At 33.9% G+C, this 17,901-nt stretch overlaps 1 protein-coding gene across 7 annotated transcripts in view; it reads left to right on the forward strand.

Moving 5' to 3' along the window:
* Nucleotides 1–16,868, forward strand: part of SENP6 (SUMO specific peptidase 6) — a 118,097-nt gene extending 101,229 nt beyond the window's left edge. For 6 of the 7 annotated variants that reach the window (XM_058734502.1, XM_058734505.1, XM_058734508.1 and 3 more), the window contains 7 exons: nucleotides 567–659; nucleotides 3,335–3,762; nucleotides 9,901–10,004; nucleotides 11,564–11,652; nucleotides 13,279–13,347; nucleotides 13,447–13,597; nucleotides 15,449–16,868. In XM_058734502.1, coding sequence (XP_058590485.1) covers nucleotides 567–659; nucleotides 3,335–3,762; nucleotides 9,901–10,004; nucleotides 11,564–11,652; nucleotides 13,279–13,347; nucleotides 13,447–13,597; nucleotides 15,449–15,658 — 1,144 coding nt within the window. In that variant the 3' untranslated portion in view covers nucleotides 15,659–16,868. The remainder of the gene's footprint in view (nucleotides 1–566; nucleotides 660–3,334; nucleotides 3,763–9,900; nucleotides 10,005–11,563; nucleotides 11,653–13,278; nucleotides 13,348–13,446; nucleotides 13,598–15,448) is intronic. The other variant, XM_058734507.1, reaches the window with a different exon arrangement.
* The last annotated feature ends 1,033 nt before the right edge of the window (nucleotides 16,869–17,901 follow it).

Consider the following 17,901-nt stretch of genomic DNA (forward strand, 5'->3'; position numbering starts at 1 on the left):
CAGTCAGTTTGTTTATAATTCCTTTCCACATACTGATTATGTCCAGCTCTAATATGTACTGATAATTGGCCAAAAGATATATACAGAGTGTCCTAAGTTCTGTCAAATGTCTTGAATTGATGGCTGCTGTGCATAATAATATTTCATACTATTTCAGTGATTTCCTAATTTTAGATCTTAGAGTTGATGAGAGTGATTGGTTAGACCAATGTTCATAGTCTTTTTTATTTCATCTACCGTAATGCTCACTTTTCCTGCTCTCTTCTCTTCAGGTCATGGTCTGGTACACTTCTCAATATAGTTGCTAGTATGTAGTAATATAAATGGTAGCACTGGTTCACCAAGTAAGTAGTAGCGGGAATTAAATAATTCTTGCAGATTCAGTAATGAGCAGTTTCACATCTTCCTGGGTCCGTCTGAGATGTTCTGTTTTCTTTTCCCAGCTTGTTAAATCATCTTACACAATTGTTTTCTTTGTTAACATCATAGCCTTCATAATTTTAAATGGCTGCATATAAGCATTGGAAACACTTCAGAAGCTTGATAGTTTATCTCTTGTCTTACAGAATACAGCAAAAGCGACATGGGAGAGTAAAAACATGGACCCGGCATGTAGACATTTTTGAGAAGGATTTTATTTTTGTACCCCTTAATGAAGCGTGAGTAAGAATTTTCTTTATATAAATATGAAAACGTGTTATTTTTAGAAAACGTGTTTATGAGGTGAAGAACTTATTCATTTTAAACTTTCTGAAATTTGTTGTGTATGTCCATATTATACTGCTTATTTTATGAAAATGCAGTTTTCCAGTGAATCATTTAAGACGTATTTTATAAACACTGGCAAGAGATTTTTCTAATTTTAAAAAGGTTTTCTGTGTCCATGTAGAATAACGTCAGTTTTAAAAAGTGGCACTTGTGGTCTACCAAACAGCCTGTGAAAAGGCTTCCTTATAGAGAGTAATGGCTAGCTCACATAGAAGATTTTGTATCTTTACTTTAAAAAACACTTTGACTCTTAACCAAAAAAAAAAAAGAAAAGATGACTAGATTTATGTAATTTACTTAAATTGAAAACCATGCTGACTACTTGAAGCTATTTTCTAAATAAATGGAGGTGGTTAAATATTTTATGTTATTCTCCCACAGTGACCAGAGAGGCATTGATGTGTAGGATCAGAGTGTAGACTTGAGAGTTTTTATATTTCATTTTTCTGTTCTCCTGTGCCTTCCAGCCAAAATCCCCTAGGAATGCACCTGTAGTTGGACAGCTTGGATTTGTTCCTTGCATCAAGGACCACACACCATGGGCAGCCATGGAGCCTCTAAGTAAAAGTGTGTTTGAAACAGCCTCTAACACAATTTGGGCTTTGGTTTGGTCATGTGGGGAAAGGTGTAAGGAAGCAGTTGTTTGCTTGGGTAAAAAAGTGGCATTTACCCATTTAGCAAAAAGGAGGAGTATTTGGTATTCATTTGGTTGTACTGTGACCTAGTTTGTCTCTGCTTAGACAAATTGAGAAATGGCCTTGCATTGTCTCAGTTTATTATGGTTGTGGAGTAAGTTTGTCTGAAGTTCATATTCAATAAGACTGTTTATGTCTAATAAGCCTAAGCGTGCCAGACTAGCTTCTGAATGTGTTCTCTTTTTTTCTCACTATGAAAAACAAATGCAGTTAGTAGAATAATGAAATTCTGTTTAAAATCATACGTTAATCATGAGACCTGTGGTTTCTAATGAGTGCAGCCACAGATAGGTATCTGTTTTTTGCTGTTTTATTTTTAATTTTCCTGGTGGTGGTAGTTTTTTTAAAGTCTGTAAGCTAATCCATCTTAAGTGAAATTAATTGTTCTAGCCTCTTCTCCCACTGGTGATTTAAGGTCAATGTAGCTGCTATTAAAAGGGATCATAAAAGCAAAACCCTGTCTCTTAGAGGTTGAAAATTACCTCAGATGTGTCTGATTCAACCTTATCCTTTCAGCTAGGTGAAGAAAGAATTTTTCTTAGTTTTTAGGTGTACAACAGAAAATTTATGGTTTATATGTATTGTCATACCTAAGAAATGTTAAAAACTATGATGGACTTAGGTTATACCTTTAGGTTGGGAATTAGTATTATACCATATTAATTTTCAAAACACATTTTTTCACATTTAACTTTTCTGACATTGAGATGTGATTTACAGTCAACTATGTCTTGGAGTTAAGGAAGGGAGAAGGATGGTGTGTTGCTCTTTGTACTACGCCAGCCCGATCTAAGTCCCTAGGATACTGAGGATTAATACTTAAGAACAGGAGAGAAGCATTCCTCCATCTTGCCTTTATAATGCTGAGGATGAAGCCAGGCTCTGTCACCCTGTTTTTAATGCAATCTGATGAAGAGACATTGTTTCTTAGTATTACCTTGGGGAAACTTAACATTTTGTAAAAATGAGAATGTAGAATAACTTCTATTTATGTCAGGTTAAGCATTTTTCCTCTCAGCAAATACCTATTGAACACCTACTATATGACAAATGCTGTATTCGGCTAATAAGTTCTCTGACATCTATAGCATGTAACACTGTCTAGCAAATGGTAAGTTAATAAAATTCCTTTTTAGATTAATATTAGTCAATGTTAGCTGTATAGCTTTTTACTCATGGCTTATAACCTATTATTGGAAACTGTGATAACTGAATTCAGCTATATCACGAGCACCCACCTGATAGCTGGAACTCTACTAATATTTGAAGTTTTCTAATAATGCTTAAAGTAGAAATGCTATTTCCATTTAGTATATATACATTTCAGTATAGTATAAGACAAAGAATTATTTAATATTTTCAATATTAAGCAATTCCTAATCTTATTCTTAAGAAAAACATAATAAAAGTCTTTTAAAAGCTACATATGTGCAATATTTAGAAAGTGTTCAAAATTATAGTCTAATTAGACTTCTGAAAACATTTTAATCTTGAGGCTAGTTTTCTATCCTTTGACATAAATAGGTCAAGAAACAAAGGTAAATGGAAATGGTGAATTACAGTGATCGGAGTTATATTTTATTAAGTTGCCTAGAAATAAGAATGAATTTTTCATTCAAAAGAATAAAGATACAAAGGATTGTTTGCAAAATAGAATGCAGGCTACATAATTCTGAACAAAATATGTTATTTTTGAGTAGATATTGCAGTCTATTAGTGATCATATAAAACATAAGAGAATCTTAAAAACTGAGCATTCTTAATAAGTTTGTTGGCAAAGGCTTTAGAAAAAATATTTCAATCGATATTGCCAAATATAATAGGCTCTTCTAATAAATAATGTATTCAGTAGTTTCATTTGTTTTTTACAGTGCACACTGGTTTTTGGCTGTTGTTTGTTTCCCTGGTTTGGAAAAACCAAAGTATGAACCTAATCCTCATTACCATGAAAATACAGTCATGCAAAAATGTTCAACTGTAGAGGACAGTTGTATTTCTTCTCCTTCAGCCAGTGAAATGGACAGTTCACAAAATTCTTCTGCCAAACCTGTAATTAAGAAGATGCTAAACAAAAAACATTGCATAGCTGGAATTGATTCAAGTGCTGAACAGGAAGAAAGTGACCCTCATTCTCGGAGAAACATAGGCAGTATGAAATGTAGTCTGAAAAAAATAAATCATACTGCAAGTGAAAATGAAGAACCGAATAAAGGAGAATCCACATGCCAGAAAGTTGTTGATAGGATTAAAAGCGAAAATGGCCTACAGAATGAATATTTAAATTCTATGCACCATACAGGTATGTTTCTGAATATTTTGAAAGAATGAAGGAATTCAGAATAAACTGGATTTCTTATACATAGGATTAAGATTTTAGGGCACACTTTTTTTTTAAAGTCATGTTTATTGATATGACTTGCTTACGATAACATTTGCCCATTTTTAAGTATAGCCCAGTGAGCTTTGATAAATAATGTACAGTCATGTAATCTCTATAGCAATCAAGATTTAGAATCTTTCCATCACTCTAAGAAATTCTCTTGTGGCTTTCCACACCTCATAGAACGTTTAAAAATTGTGCTATAAGGTCTACATTTTTCATTTATAACAACTTAGTTTTATTCTTATTTTATAGGAAATTTATGTATTTGGCAGAAACAGTAGTTGGACAGTCTTAGATCTTTAAGATGAATTCGTTCATTTGTAATTTACAGATGGGCAAATAGAGATCAAATAATTAGAGTCAGAAAATAAAGCTTTTTCCTCCAAAATAGTTGTTGACATTCCAATTAAAGGTTAGTTCCTTATTCCTCACTCTCTCCTTCATGGTTCTTAGTGGGAAGAAGGGCACTGCTCCAACTTCTGCTTTTTTATTTTCCTTCAATTTTGTTGAATCAGTATTTTTTCCTTGAATTGGTTCTATATTTCTTGCACTTGTTAGAGAAATCTAAAGTTTCTCTGCCAATACTTAAATTTCATATCAAATCATTTAATTTTCTCTCCAACCCAAAACTAAAATAGTTACTTGATAAAATCCATAATATGCTAATGATATGTGCCTTGCTTATTAAACTGTGAGTAAATCTAATATGTTTTCTTTGGAGGAAAAAAGAATAAGGCATAGAAGAGGTTACATGAATTCAGAAAGAACCTATCAAAAATTAAGAATCCTGAACATTGTCTTGGTACTTTTACCACTTTATTTTAGTAACTCAGCTAGTGTTGAGTTTTGTAAGAATATTTTTTATTTGTTTGACATATTTTCTACTTGGGTAAAATAAAAAAAAAGAGGCAACGAATAGTCATATTAAAGATTAATTACTGGGGCACCTGGGTAGCTTAGTCAGTTAAGTTTCTGATTTCGGTTCAGGTCATGATCTCGCAATTTGTGAGTTCGAGCCCTGCGTTGGGCTCTGTGCTGATAGTGCTGCTTGGGATTCTCTCTCCCTCTCTCTCTGCCCCTCTCCCACTCCTGCTCTCTTGATTGCTCGCTCTCCCTCTCTCTCAAAAAAATAAACATTAAAAATTTTTTTTTAAAGATTACCATTTTGGCACTCTAAAGACTAAGTGTGCATGGTTTCTCATCCCCTTTAAAACAGTCTTACCAATTAGCACATGAAAAGGTGATGGAGATAATTAGACATAAAAGAAGTGTAAATCACAACTACAATGAGATATACTTCTTCATATCACACTAGTATGGCAACAATTAAAAAGTCAGATACTAACGTGTGGGTGAGGATGTGGAGAAATCAGAATCCCTCATATGTTACTAGTGGAAATGTAAAATGGTACAGCTGCTTTCTTTGGAAGACAGCTGGATAGTTCTTCAAAAAGTAAATGTAGGGTGCCTGAGCAGTTCAGTCAGTTAAGCAACCAACTCTTGATTTCAGTTCAGGTCATGATCTCAATGGTTTATGAGTTCAAGCCCTGCATCAGGCTCTGTGCCTACAGTGCAGAGCCTGCTTGGGGTTCTCTCTCGCCCTCTCTCCCCCTCTCTGTACCTACCCTGCTTGCTCGCTCGCTCTCTCTCTCTCTCTCTCTCTCTCTCTCTCTCTCTCTCAGAATAAGTAAAGTTGAATTAAATGTAGAGTTAATATATGACCCAGCAATTTCATTCTTACTACATATATATCCAAGAGAAGTAAAAGCACACAAAAACTTGGACACGAATGTTCACAGCAACTTTATAGTAGCCAAAATGTAGAAGCAACCCAAATGTTCATCCACTGACAAATGGATAATCAATTAGTGATATATGTATCCAATGGAATGTTATTAGGTCATAAAAGGAATACTGCTACATGCTACAACATGGATGAGTCTTGAAACTATTGTGAAATAGTCACAAAAGACCACATGTTATATGATGCCATTTTCATGAACTCTCCCAAACAGGAAAATCTATGGGGTAGATTAGTGGCTGCTTGGGGCTAGTGTGGTGTGACAGACAGGAGTGTGAGGAGGAGGGAAATGATGGTTGAAGGGTATAGGGTTTCCTATTGAGATTTTAAATTTTACTGTGATGATAGTTGTACATATGTGTAAATATATCAAAAACAACTGAATTGTACTTTTTTTTTGAGAGCATGCATGCGTACTAGCAGGGGAGGGGCAGAAAGAGAGGCTTAAACCACAAACCATGAGATCATGACCTGAGCTGAAACCAAGAGTTAGACCTTAACTGACTGAGCCACCCAGACACCCCCTGAATTGTATACTTTAGATGGGTGAATTGTATATGTGAATTAGATTTCCATAGAACTATTTTCTTTAAAGTTCTCCGTTGATCAGTAATCTCATACACTGTAATATGAATTCAAATTAGAAATGAATTAAAGTTTGGGGCACCTGGGTGGCTTATTTGGTTAAGCATCGACTTTTGGTTTCAGCTCAGGTCATGATCTCAAGGTTTGTTAGTTCAAGCCCCGCATCGGGTTCTGCGCTGACAGTGCGGAGCCTGCTTGGGATTCTCTGTCTCCCCCCAACCCTCTCTCTGCCCCTCCTCTGCTCCCTCTCTCAAAAAAATAAATATATACACTTTAAAAAATGAATTACAGTTCAAGACTTAAAGCAATGGGACAAAGCCTAGGGCTTCATATGAGCATAACCCCAGAAATTCCTGGTAGCCCTTTCCTTCAAATTAATGTTCTAGTCAAGTAGTATCCAGTTAAATTTAAGTAAATACCCTCACAAATCCTAGTGGAGATCCAAGTGTAGAATCATGTGTTTGCCTTTCTAGTATTTGTTTATCCCCCCCTTTTTTTTGTTTTTATTTTGTTTTTAGTATGTGTATAGCCATATCAAATGTATCTTCCTTAAGGGAAATTAATTTACTTTTATTGGGTGTGATACCCTCATATTTTCTCTTCTTTTCAATGCTTGCCTTCATCCAGTGATGATAGTATCCCACAGTTTGAAAAATAGTACTCTAGAGTAAGTCTGTACATTTCTGTACTTTTATCAGATGTTTCCAAGGGATCACTCACACAAAAGTACATTAAATAAGAGTGCTCTCTAGAGGTGCTTCTACTACCTCAGAGAAGTTGGTTATATAGTCTGTTCTATATAAAATGATGGCATGTTAAAAATTAGGATAAGAACTTATAACAATTTTTGTGATTATGATTAATATTTCAAGAACTGATTTCTATTTGGGCTGGGAATATAATTGAAAAGATTTAAATGAAGCATTTAGACAGTTTTAATGTAGGGTTTTTTTTGTTTTGTTTTGTTTTTTTAACCTTTATTTTTGAGAGACAGAGAGAGACCGAGCATAAGCACAGGAGGGGCAGAGAGAGAGGAGGAGACAGAATCTGAAACAGGCCCCAGGCTCTGAGCTGTCAGCACAGAGCCCGATGCAGGGCTCGAACTCACAAACCGCGAGATCATGACCTGAGTCGAAGTCGGACGCTTAACCGCCTGAGCCACCCAGGCGCTCCTATAGGTTTTTTTTGTTTTTTTTTTTTAATGTTTATTTATTTTGGGAGAGAGAGTGCAAGCAGGAGAGTCAGGCTCCATCTCATGAATCATGAGATCATGACCTGAGCCGAGATCAAGAGTCCGACACTTAACTGACTGAGCCACCCAGGCACCCCAGTTTTAATATAGTTTTAACCATCAAACATATAGAGTCACAAGTGTTGACTTCTGATGTCAGGTAATATGCTGTAGTAAATAAGTGGGAATTGTATCTTATCACAAGAATTAGGTTAAGGTCAATTGTAGGAAAATAATGTGTAGTATCAGTACTTTCATTTGCTGGTTTTTCAGTTGGGCACTATATGAAATGTTGTCTTGCTCTGGTACATGAAAAGTGTATATATATGTTTTAAACTCTAGAATCTCACTCGGCATCTTCAGATGATCTCACTATGTGAGAAGCTCTCAGGAACTGGGACTGATTAAAAGAACAGCTGATTGAGTTACCACCTCTCAGTTTATGCCAGAACATTTGTTTACTGAAAGAATTGACTACACCATTTAAATTATTTTTTTCCATTTTTTTTTGAAATGTACATATTTTTAACTTGTGTAAGGTATATTTTATATGATGCAGCTTCTGTAGAATTGGCTGCTAGAGTAACTTGATTATAGTTGATTAATAATGAATTGCCTGAGGATTTGGACAGATTTTATTCAAATATAGATATTTTACCTTCAAACATAAAAATACAGATGTTTGAAAACAATTGAAAGGTTGTTTTTTTTTTTTTTAATCGAAAAACTTTGTGTGTGTATGTTTTATTATTTGTGAGAGAGAGACAGAGCTTAAGTGAGGGAGGGGGCAGAGAGAGAGGGAGACACAGATCCAAAGCAGGCTCAACGTGGGGCTCAAACCCACGAACTGTGAGATCATGACCTGAGCTGAAGTCGGATGCTCAACCGACTGACCCATCCAGGTTATTTTTCATAAAGCAAAAGGATTTACCATAGTGTTTTATTATTATTTTAAGTGGTATGTTTCCAATCACAACATCCTATCCTAAACTGATTATTTTCATTTTAATATTTTTCTTTTATTATTTGTCCAAAAACAAGCCTATTTTACTTAATTTTAATCATGTTTTTTTTTATTAAAGCTTTTTTTGCTTTTTTTTTTTTAATGTTTATTTTTAAGAGAGACTTAGAGACAGTGCAAGTCGGGGAGGGAGAGAGAGAGATGGAGACACAGAATCCAAAGCAGGCTCCAGACTCTATGCTGTCAGCACAGAGCCCGACGCAGGGTCTGAGCTCCCAAACTGCGAGATCATGACCTGAGCCCAAATTGGACGCTTAACCAACTGAGCCGCCCAGGCGCCCCAGAGCTTATTTATTTTTGAGAGACAGAGAGAGCATGAGCAGGGCAGGGGCAGAGAGAGAGGAGACCAAGAATCCCAAGCAGGCTGTATGCTGTCAGCACAGAGCCCAATGCATGGCTTGAACTCACAAACTGTGAGGTCATGACCTGAGCCAAAGTCAAGAGTCAGATGTTTAACTGATCTACCCAGACACCCCATTAATCATTTTATTTTTTAATCTGTATTGTACAATATTTCATATTTTTACAATTTTAATTTTAAAAATATATAATATTTCATTTTATGTTCTACAATTTGCTATTTCTGTTTTTGGACATTAGGTTATTTTCAGACTATTGTAGCTTCTGTTACTAAAGATAACTAGCAGACTTAGTACAAAAATGTTTTATATATCTACATGTATATATCTATATACATATTTAAATATACATATATTTAATAATATAATTGACATCTAGTTTTAAATTTTAATGAATTTTAGGGTCTGAGTTGTAGAAGTAACTTTGTAATTGACATGTCAATCCAGGATTGTTGTTTTGTTTTTTGTTTTGTTTTTAATTTTATCTTTTTTAATGTTTATTTTAAGAGAGTGAGAGTGTAAGCAGGAGAGGGGCAGAGAAGGAGAGGAAATCCCAAGCAGGCTCCGCACTGTCAGCTCAGAGCCTGAGGTGGGGTCGATCTCACAAACTGTGAGATCATGATCTGAGCCAGTATCAAGAGTTGGACTCTGAACCAGCTGAGCCACCCAGGTGCCCCTTGGTCCAGGTTTTTATTAAAAGCAAGTTATATTTGTGAGGGGTGCCTGGGTGGCTCAGTCCGACTCTAGATTTTGGCTCAGGTCATGATCTCCTGGTTTGTGAGATCAAGCCCCATGTCAGGCTCTGTGCTGACAGCATGGAGACTGCTTGGTATTCTCTCTCCTCTCTCTTTCTCTCTCTCTCTCTCTCTCTCTCTCACTCTGCCCCTCTTCCACTCATGTTTTCTCTCTCTCAGAAATAAACTTTTTTTAAAAAGTAAGTTATATTTATGATATTACATGTTAATGCAGGTTTTAATTGGCATTAATTTTAACATCATATACTGTAAGTTATATGCATGTCCTTTTAAAAATTATGTAATGTTTCTTACTGATATAGATGGTTTAAGCAAAATTAGACTAAACTATAGTGATGAGTCAGCGGAAGGCAGTAAAATGCTTGAAGATGAACTCATCGACTTCTCAGAAGATCAGGATAACCAGGTAAAACCTAATGCTTGGCAAAAAGCTCCAATATTTTATCTAATTAAATTTTTCCCTGGAGTCCTATAGGCAATTCCTTCAACCAATAACACAGGCCTTCTGAATTTGGGTCTCATCTCAAAGCACAAACTGAGTTTTTAATTCAGAAGTTGACAGCATAAATGTATTAATGTTGTTTTGCATTATTTTCTTTTAGGGTTTTTGTTGTAGTTTTGGCCATCCATTTAATAGAAAATGAATTCTCCCACCTGAACCCAGCCACCACCCCAGTAGCCCTACCATCCCTTTCCCTTCCTCTTTTAAAACATTTATGGGTCATACTTAACCTTTGGTCTAACTTCTTCAAGAGGCAAATGTTTAGATACTTGATTATATGGTACATGAGCACCACAAAATTATATTATTTTTTCCACTTTTCCAGTGATTTTTTTTCTTTCTTCTAAATTAATGTATAAGTATCATGGCAGGAGCACATAGTATTTAGTTAAAACTAACATAGGTCAATTCTCATTATTTCCTTAGAGTTTCATTTGCTATAATAAATTTTATTTACACCAAGAACAAAATCTATTTTTGGAAATATTTTATGACTTCAGTTAAAGAGGGCTTTATATTGAAGGAAAAGTTTGTAAGAATTCTACAGCATTTCATTTCTTTAATTCTTTGACCTTTCTTTAGTTGTTAAAATAAACTTTGAGTTTATCTAGTGGTGAAGATAGCTCTGTACTGTACCATTTGTCCTTTTTATTTAATCTTCTTGTGAACAAAAGCCATTTTTTGTCATGTCCCTTGCTCTACAATATATGTTTAAGGAATATAGTTTTTCTCTGCAACTTATACAGGCATATTGTATGTATTACATTAAAGGCTTACAAAGAGCACTGTTCTTACACTCCTTTGGTTGTAACAGTTATGTGAACTAGCTAATCTATGTATTATTATCACAATTACTATTATTATTTCCATTGTTGATTATTTAATTTATAAGGTTGCCAGAAACTTTCTAAAGAATAGAAAAAGTCTTGTTTTACATTCAAGATAATCGACAGAATAAGACACAGTGTCACTAAGTTTTCTCTCAAGTGAAGCAGATACATGGTTTTGTCAAGAAGGTGTTTCCAAAAACTCTTTAAATATTTCTGATTTGAGAAAATTATTTATGTAAAAGAATAATAAATATAAGTCCTTCATGCTCCTATTGTGAAACAGTCGTCTTAACCAACAAACTAAATTTTTGTAGAAATATCTAAAATCAGAGCAGTAGTATTTGACTGAAGAAGAATGAATCATAATATTTTCAATCATTAAAATTTTCTTTTACATTGAGCAAATAGATGTAACAATGGACTTCTGATCAGTAATTTCTTTTCATTAAAATGTCATTGTTATGGCATTACAGAATTACAATTGAGTGACTGCATTTTCTCATGTCTGATCACTTAAATGGAAAAGAATTTACATATTTGCTACAAAGATTTTTATCATCAATAGTGCTACTTTGTGAGGTTATTAATTATTTAGATTATATATTTTTAATACTAACAGGCTGTCTTTTATAGGATGATAGCAGTGATGATGGATTCCTTGCCGATGACAACTGCAATTCAGAAATAGGACAGTGGCATTTAAAGCCTACCATCTGTAAACAGTAAGCATTAACTTTATATCTTGAAAACTGCATGATAAATTTTATTTACATACCCTCCTAAAATAAAACATAACTGGACAGTTTTTATTTAAACTAGTGCCTAAAAGTCACAAAGCGTGTCAGGATGGGTGAGGAGAATGTCCAGGGCTCAAGTTGGGCAGAATGGATAATCCTTTCAGTTCTCTGTCCATTTTCTATTTGTGTATGCACACACATTCCCATAGACACCTACTATCTCTTTTGGATATACATTGATTTGGAGCAAAGAAAGGACAAAGAACTGTCATTCACATTCAGATCAGTAACTTGGGAATTGACGTTTACAATGGTTCAATAGCTACTATGTAAAGACTGTGGAGTGACTCAAGGCAGTTCTTAGGGACATGTCTCAAGAGTGAATCTGTTTGGTTTTCAGAATACATGTCTGGAGCACCTGATTGGCTCAGGCTGTAGAACATATGAGTCTTGATCTCAGGCTCATGAGTTTAAGCCCCATGGTGGGTGTAGAGCTTGCTTTAAAAAAAAAAACAGAAAACAAAAAACAAAACAAAAAAACAGTACATGTCATGAGGGCTTTTCAGAGTCTATGAATCACTTAGTTGATGAAGTATTACCTATTTCTAGACTCCATTTCTTTTGACTTTTTTGTAGAAAATGTTAGGTGAAACTCCATTAACAGCTTTTGAAAAGCAAACTTCATTAATAAATGAAAATGTAGAGAGCTGGAGCAATTAAGAGATCTGCATCAAATCCCATAGAATTTTAGTCAAGAAGAACCCAGATCTTTAAACATTCAAGACTTTTTGTACTACGTTAGACTTCCTCTTAGGTTTACAACAATATTTTAAAGGTTGAGTGTTACTTATATCGAGTGTTCTAAAGTAGAATCTTACACTGATTCCTACACCAGATTCTAAATCTTACACTGGATTCTTACATTGGATTCAAAAAACACTGGATTCTAGGCTAATTTTTTTTTCTATTTTTAAGTAATCTCTATACACCATGAGGCTTGAACTCACAACCTCGAGATCAAGAGTTGCATGCTCCACCAACTGGGCCAGCCAGGCACCCCTAATTTTTCTGTGTGATGATTACCTGTTTTGCTATCTATAACAGGTTTTGGTTAAAAATAGGATTATTTGGGGGCATCTGGCTGACTCAGTTGAAAGAATGTGTGAGTCTTGATATTGGGGTCGTGGGTTTGAGCCTCATGTTGGGTTATAGAGATCACTAAAAAATATAAATGAACTTTTAAGAAATGGACTTATTTCTACTTTGCTTGGTCCTACTTTTGGTGATTTGGAATCTGGGGATGTTCAAATTTTCAGAATTATTTTGACTTTTTACTAAATTTTGAATTCTTTTAAGGAACTAACTATAGAACTTTAGTGAAATATATTCCTAATAAGATATGGTTCAGTTAGTATTCTACAATTTGGTATTTAGTATAACCGTGGATATTTAAGTATTATTGGGGTGTATGTGTCTGTAAGATTTATTTTTCACCCAAGCTTTACGGAGTCAGGGGAATTTTGAATGTTTTAAATTCTCTTGTTAATGCTCATCTTTTTATGTGTTCTTTAACATTATAAAGTGTTAACATTTGGTCATTTTACCCTGCAGACCTTGTATCCTACTGATGGACTCACTTAGAGGCCCTTCTCGATCGAATGTTGTAAAAATTCTAAGAGAGTAAGTTCAAAATCATAACTTGTACTTTGTATTCTGGTGGGAATGAGGGACTATGTATACTTATATATGTATATTCTTACTGTATGTGCATTATTGCAGGTATTTAGAGGTGGAATGGGAAGTTAAAAAAGGAAGCAAAAGAAGTTTTTCCAAAGATGTTATGAAAGGCTCTAATCCAAAAGTACCCCAGCAAAACAACTTCAGTGATTGTGGTGTATATGTATTACAGTATGTAGAGAGCTTTTTTGAGGTGGGTTTCAGTATGTTGGATCTGATATGATAAATAATAAAATAGTTTATAGTGGACCCTTAGACAAAATGGGTTTGAACTGCATGGGTCCACTTTTTCACAGATTTTTTTTTTTTTTTTTTTGAAAAATATAGTACAGTACTATAAATGTATTTTCTCCTCCTAATTAATGATTTTTGTAATATTTTCTTTTCTCTAGCTTACTTTGTGTAAGAATATAGTAATATAATACATATAACATACAAAATATGTGTTAATTGACTATGTTATTAATAAGGCTTTTGGTCAATAGTAGGCTGCTATTAGGTAAGTTTTTCGGGAGTCAAAAGTTATATGTGGATTTTGGACTCAATAGGGTAAGCACCCTGAATCTCCACATTGTCCAGGGGTCAACTGTATTTGACCTTACATTAATGTTAAAAACATTAATAAGGAAATATTTTAAGTAGTTTGAAAACTATCATTTCAAAATTTGTCCAGGGAGCAAAAACTCCCAAATTGGAACATTTTTTAAAAATAAAAAGACTATTTATACTTCATGAAATCCAAGGTTTGTTGACCTCATGCCTCATCACTGATCAGCTCTCCCTCTTCACTCGCTCTTTCCACCTTAAGAAATCTCTCCCATCATTTGGACTTATACCCTCTTTTCTCCCCTTTACAGATATATTTATGGAGAAGTATTTATATGTTCACTGTCTTCATTTCCATAAATCCTACTCGTTTCTCAAATCTTTGTAATCTGGCTTTACTCTTGCCCTTATGTTGAAATTATTCTCAACCTCCCCTCACCATTTTACACTGTTGACCATTCCTTCTTCATAATGCTTTCTTCCTTCGACTTCAGAGATACAAAACCATGCACACCACTCTTGGATATCCTTTATAATTCTCTTGATTCCATCCTCTTCCTCATCCATTATCCAGTATAGCACTCAGTCCTGTGAATTCTATCACTTAATGTCATATATGTGCAATCCTTTATTCCTGCTGCCACTTTCTACGTCCAGGAAACTGGCATCACTATTCTGAACCACTACACCAGTCTCCAAGCCTGCTGCCTTTTATTTTTCAGTTGTTTTCCAGAAGCTGAAGTCTAATCATTTTATGCATGTGAAAGATGAAAATCCTTCATATGGCCTGTGTGACCCAACTTCTGTTCGAGCTTCTAGCCTCATTTCCTACCATTCTTACTCTAGCATTCTATGTCATTCAGTTTTTTATATTGTGTCATGTTCTTTCTTGCCTCTAGGCCTTGGTACATATGTTCCTACCTGGGATACTCTTCCCAGTTGCTTCTGTCATTCTTTATTGGACCAACTTCTTCTCATTCTTCAGGTCTCAGTGTAAATATCACTTCTTGGAATTGTGTTAAGCCCCCAGACATGGATTTTCATAGGACTTTCTGCTTCTACTGTCATAATACCTGTCGTGTCCATTGTTTTAATTGTTGAGTTATCTGTCTGTCTAGACCAGAATCAGCAAACCATTTATAAAGGGGCCAAGTAGTAAATATTTTAGGCTCTGTGGCCATGCAGTTTCTATGCCTGCTTGCAGTTCAGCTATTGTGGCTGTTTTTCAATAAGGCTTTATTTACAGAAACAGGCAGTAGGCAGAATTTGGCCCAATAGCTACAGTTTGCTGACCTCTGATCTAGACTACAAGATCTATAGGCAAAAACTGTCTCATTATCTCCAGTGCCTAGCACAATATCTGGCATGAGACAGATAATGAGTACATACTTATTAAATGAATTTACTGATTATCCATTTTTAACTCTAATGCTTTTGTGATTGAAATTAAAATACTTATTATGGTTTTCTAATGTGCATTTAATATTTTTATTTCCAGAATCCAATACTCAATTTTGAACTACCTATGAATTTGGCAAACTGGTTTCCTCCCCCAAGAATGAGAACAAAGAGAGAAGAAATCCGAAACATAATTCTGAAACTTCAGGAAGATCAGAGCAAAGAAAAAAAGAAGCTTAAGGACACTTATTCAGCAGAAACATCTTTAGGTGAAGGAACAGAACAATATGTCAATAGCATCTCAGATTGACCCATTTCTGATGCTTGTCAGTATTGCCTTCAGAAACTGAGTGACTTTCAACTTTGGGTATAGACAGTAAAGAACTGAAGTGCTCATTACTCAGAGTGATCTGGAAATGTTAATGCTTGTATAAATGTCATATAATTAATTTCCAATGGAGTATGTATTAAGTAAAAGTTTGTAAATATGTTAATGAGGCCAATTTTTCCAGCATTTATAATTATTTTTTTCACTTGTTAGGAAGCTTTTGTTATGTATTTTCTGTTAATAGTACTTGAAACTGCAACTTCTCAACACAAAATAAATAAAAAGAAAATATTTATAGGAGGAAATGATTAATTTGATATTCTTTAGTGAACTTGTATTAAATTCCTTAGTGGGTGTGACATATTTCATGGGAATATTAAAAGTATCTATGATAATCTTTTGACCTGCATTTGTTCTAAAATAACTTGAAATATGAAAATATGATTAAATATAAGGAATTTTGAACAAGAAAGACATCTTCATATGCTTGTATAGTGGAAAAAAATAACAGCTTTTTAAATCATACACTCCCTTGTGTTCAGAGAACCCCAAAAATGTAATAAATATTTATAATTTTACACAAATATTTAAGAAGAAGCAGTATTAAGAGAAATTCAAAGAAAAATAATCTTGAATTATACTACTAAATAATAATTATACTTTATCATATCTTATTGTCAAGTACATTTCTGAAGACATCAAAGACTCAGGTTAAAACTATTTTGGTAAGTGCAGCTTAAATTTCAAATATCCCATGTTACCTTTCTATATTATAGCTTAAAGTATGCTACAATTTGTGTGATATAGTTGATAAACATTTTTAATCTGTGTGAACACAGGAATTTAAATAGGAATTTACTATTTTTTGTAATGGCTTTTGCTATTTTTTCATTGCTCATTTTGTTCTTGTTATTTTGATAAACAAAATATCAGACTTCTGTGCTTGAGTTTTTTAGTGTAAATTATTTTTACATGTAAAAGTACTTGTCTTTAAATCAATTTCATAATGCAGAAAAAGTTCTCCTACCTTGAATTCTCCTTTAAAAATACTAAAATGTGATGGTTTTGATGACAGAATTACAACTCATGTAGGCATTGTGCATATATCTGCGGAAACTATTATTTTCAAACGAAATGTTACACATTTCTTTCCAATTAACTTTGAGACTTGAAATATATCTTTTAAAAGTCATTTTTTGTTAAATAATGAATTTTAAAATACACATATAACAAAAGTAGTTGAGAATAAAATGAAGGCCATTTTTATCATTAGCTATTTTTTTTTTTTTAACCTGGCCAAATACACCAATTGTGAACAACATTTTAGGCTGTTTTCTTGAGTTTAATAAAGTCCACAGGTGTGTTTGGAGTGGGTGGGGGTGTGGTTAATAACAACCAAAAAAAAAAAAGTATGAGACATATTCATTACGGGAAATATTAAAATGTAAGCTTAAGGAAAGTCACCATTGGTCACCATTAGTGGCATCAATTACAGATTTGTTACTTTGCATATTTTAACATTATTTATTTATGATTACATTATTTCTTTTTCAGGAATACCCTAGAGCTATTAGCTTAAATATGAAAAAGTAAAACTTAAGAGTTTAATTTTATTACTTACTGAATATGGACCAAAAAATTAAAATTATTTTAAAAATCTGATAGCAGTAAGCAAAATGGGCATATTTAATTTTTTAATGCACTGTATTTTGTCAGAACTTGAAAGTACTGAAAAACTATTCTAAAATGCTTATTTGTTTTTGTTTTAATGTCCAGTGGTTACATTTGCACTCTTATTTTTGATAAGATAAAAAGATAATTTGTCCCTGGGCCAACTCAAGTCAATCACATTTTGACATGAAAAATATAGATTGATGTCTTATCAACTTTCTAGAGGTGGAGTATCCAGCTATTTAATCATATTTCTCCCACCCCATGCAAAATTTTATTTTTAAAAGTTATGCTAATGACTTTGGTATATGTAGAATATTTGGAGACTGTCAGGTTGAGCTCTGAATCTAGACTTGAGAATTTTTGGTGTACATGCACATTCACTTGATAATTGTGTACTTAAATACTTCTATATATAAAGTGGCTAGCAACCTTTTAAAATGTGTTTATTAGTACTTAGAAGTTGTGAAACAAATTTTACAGTTTAGAGGTTTGTTACTAGACACTGAAACTGCATGATGAGTATCTGGTGTCTTAACTAATTAGATAGGTCT

This window comes from Neofelis nebulosa, chromosome 6 (assembly GCF_028018385.1).
Source record: "Neofelis nebulosa isolate mNeoNeb1 chromosome 6, mNeoNeb1.pri, whole genome shotgun sequence".
Taxonomy (NCBI): Eukaryota; Metazoa; Chordata; class Mammalia; order Carnivora; family Felidae; genus Neofelis; species Neofelis nebulosa.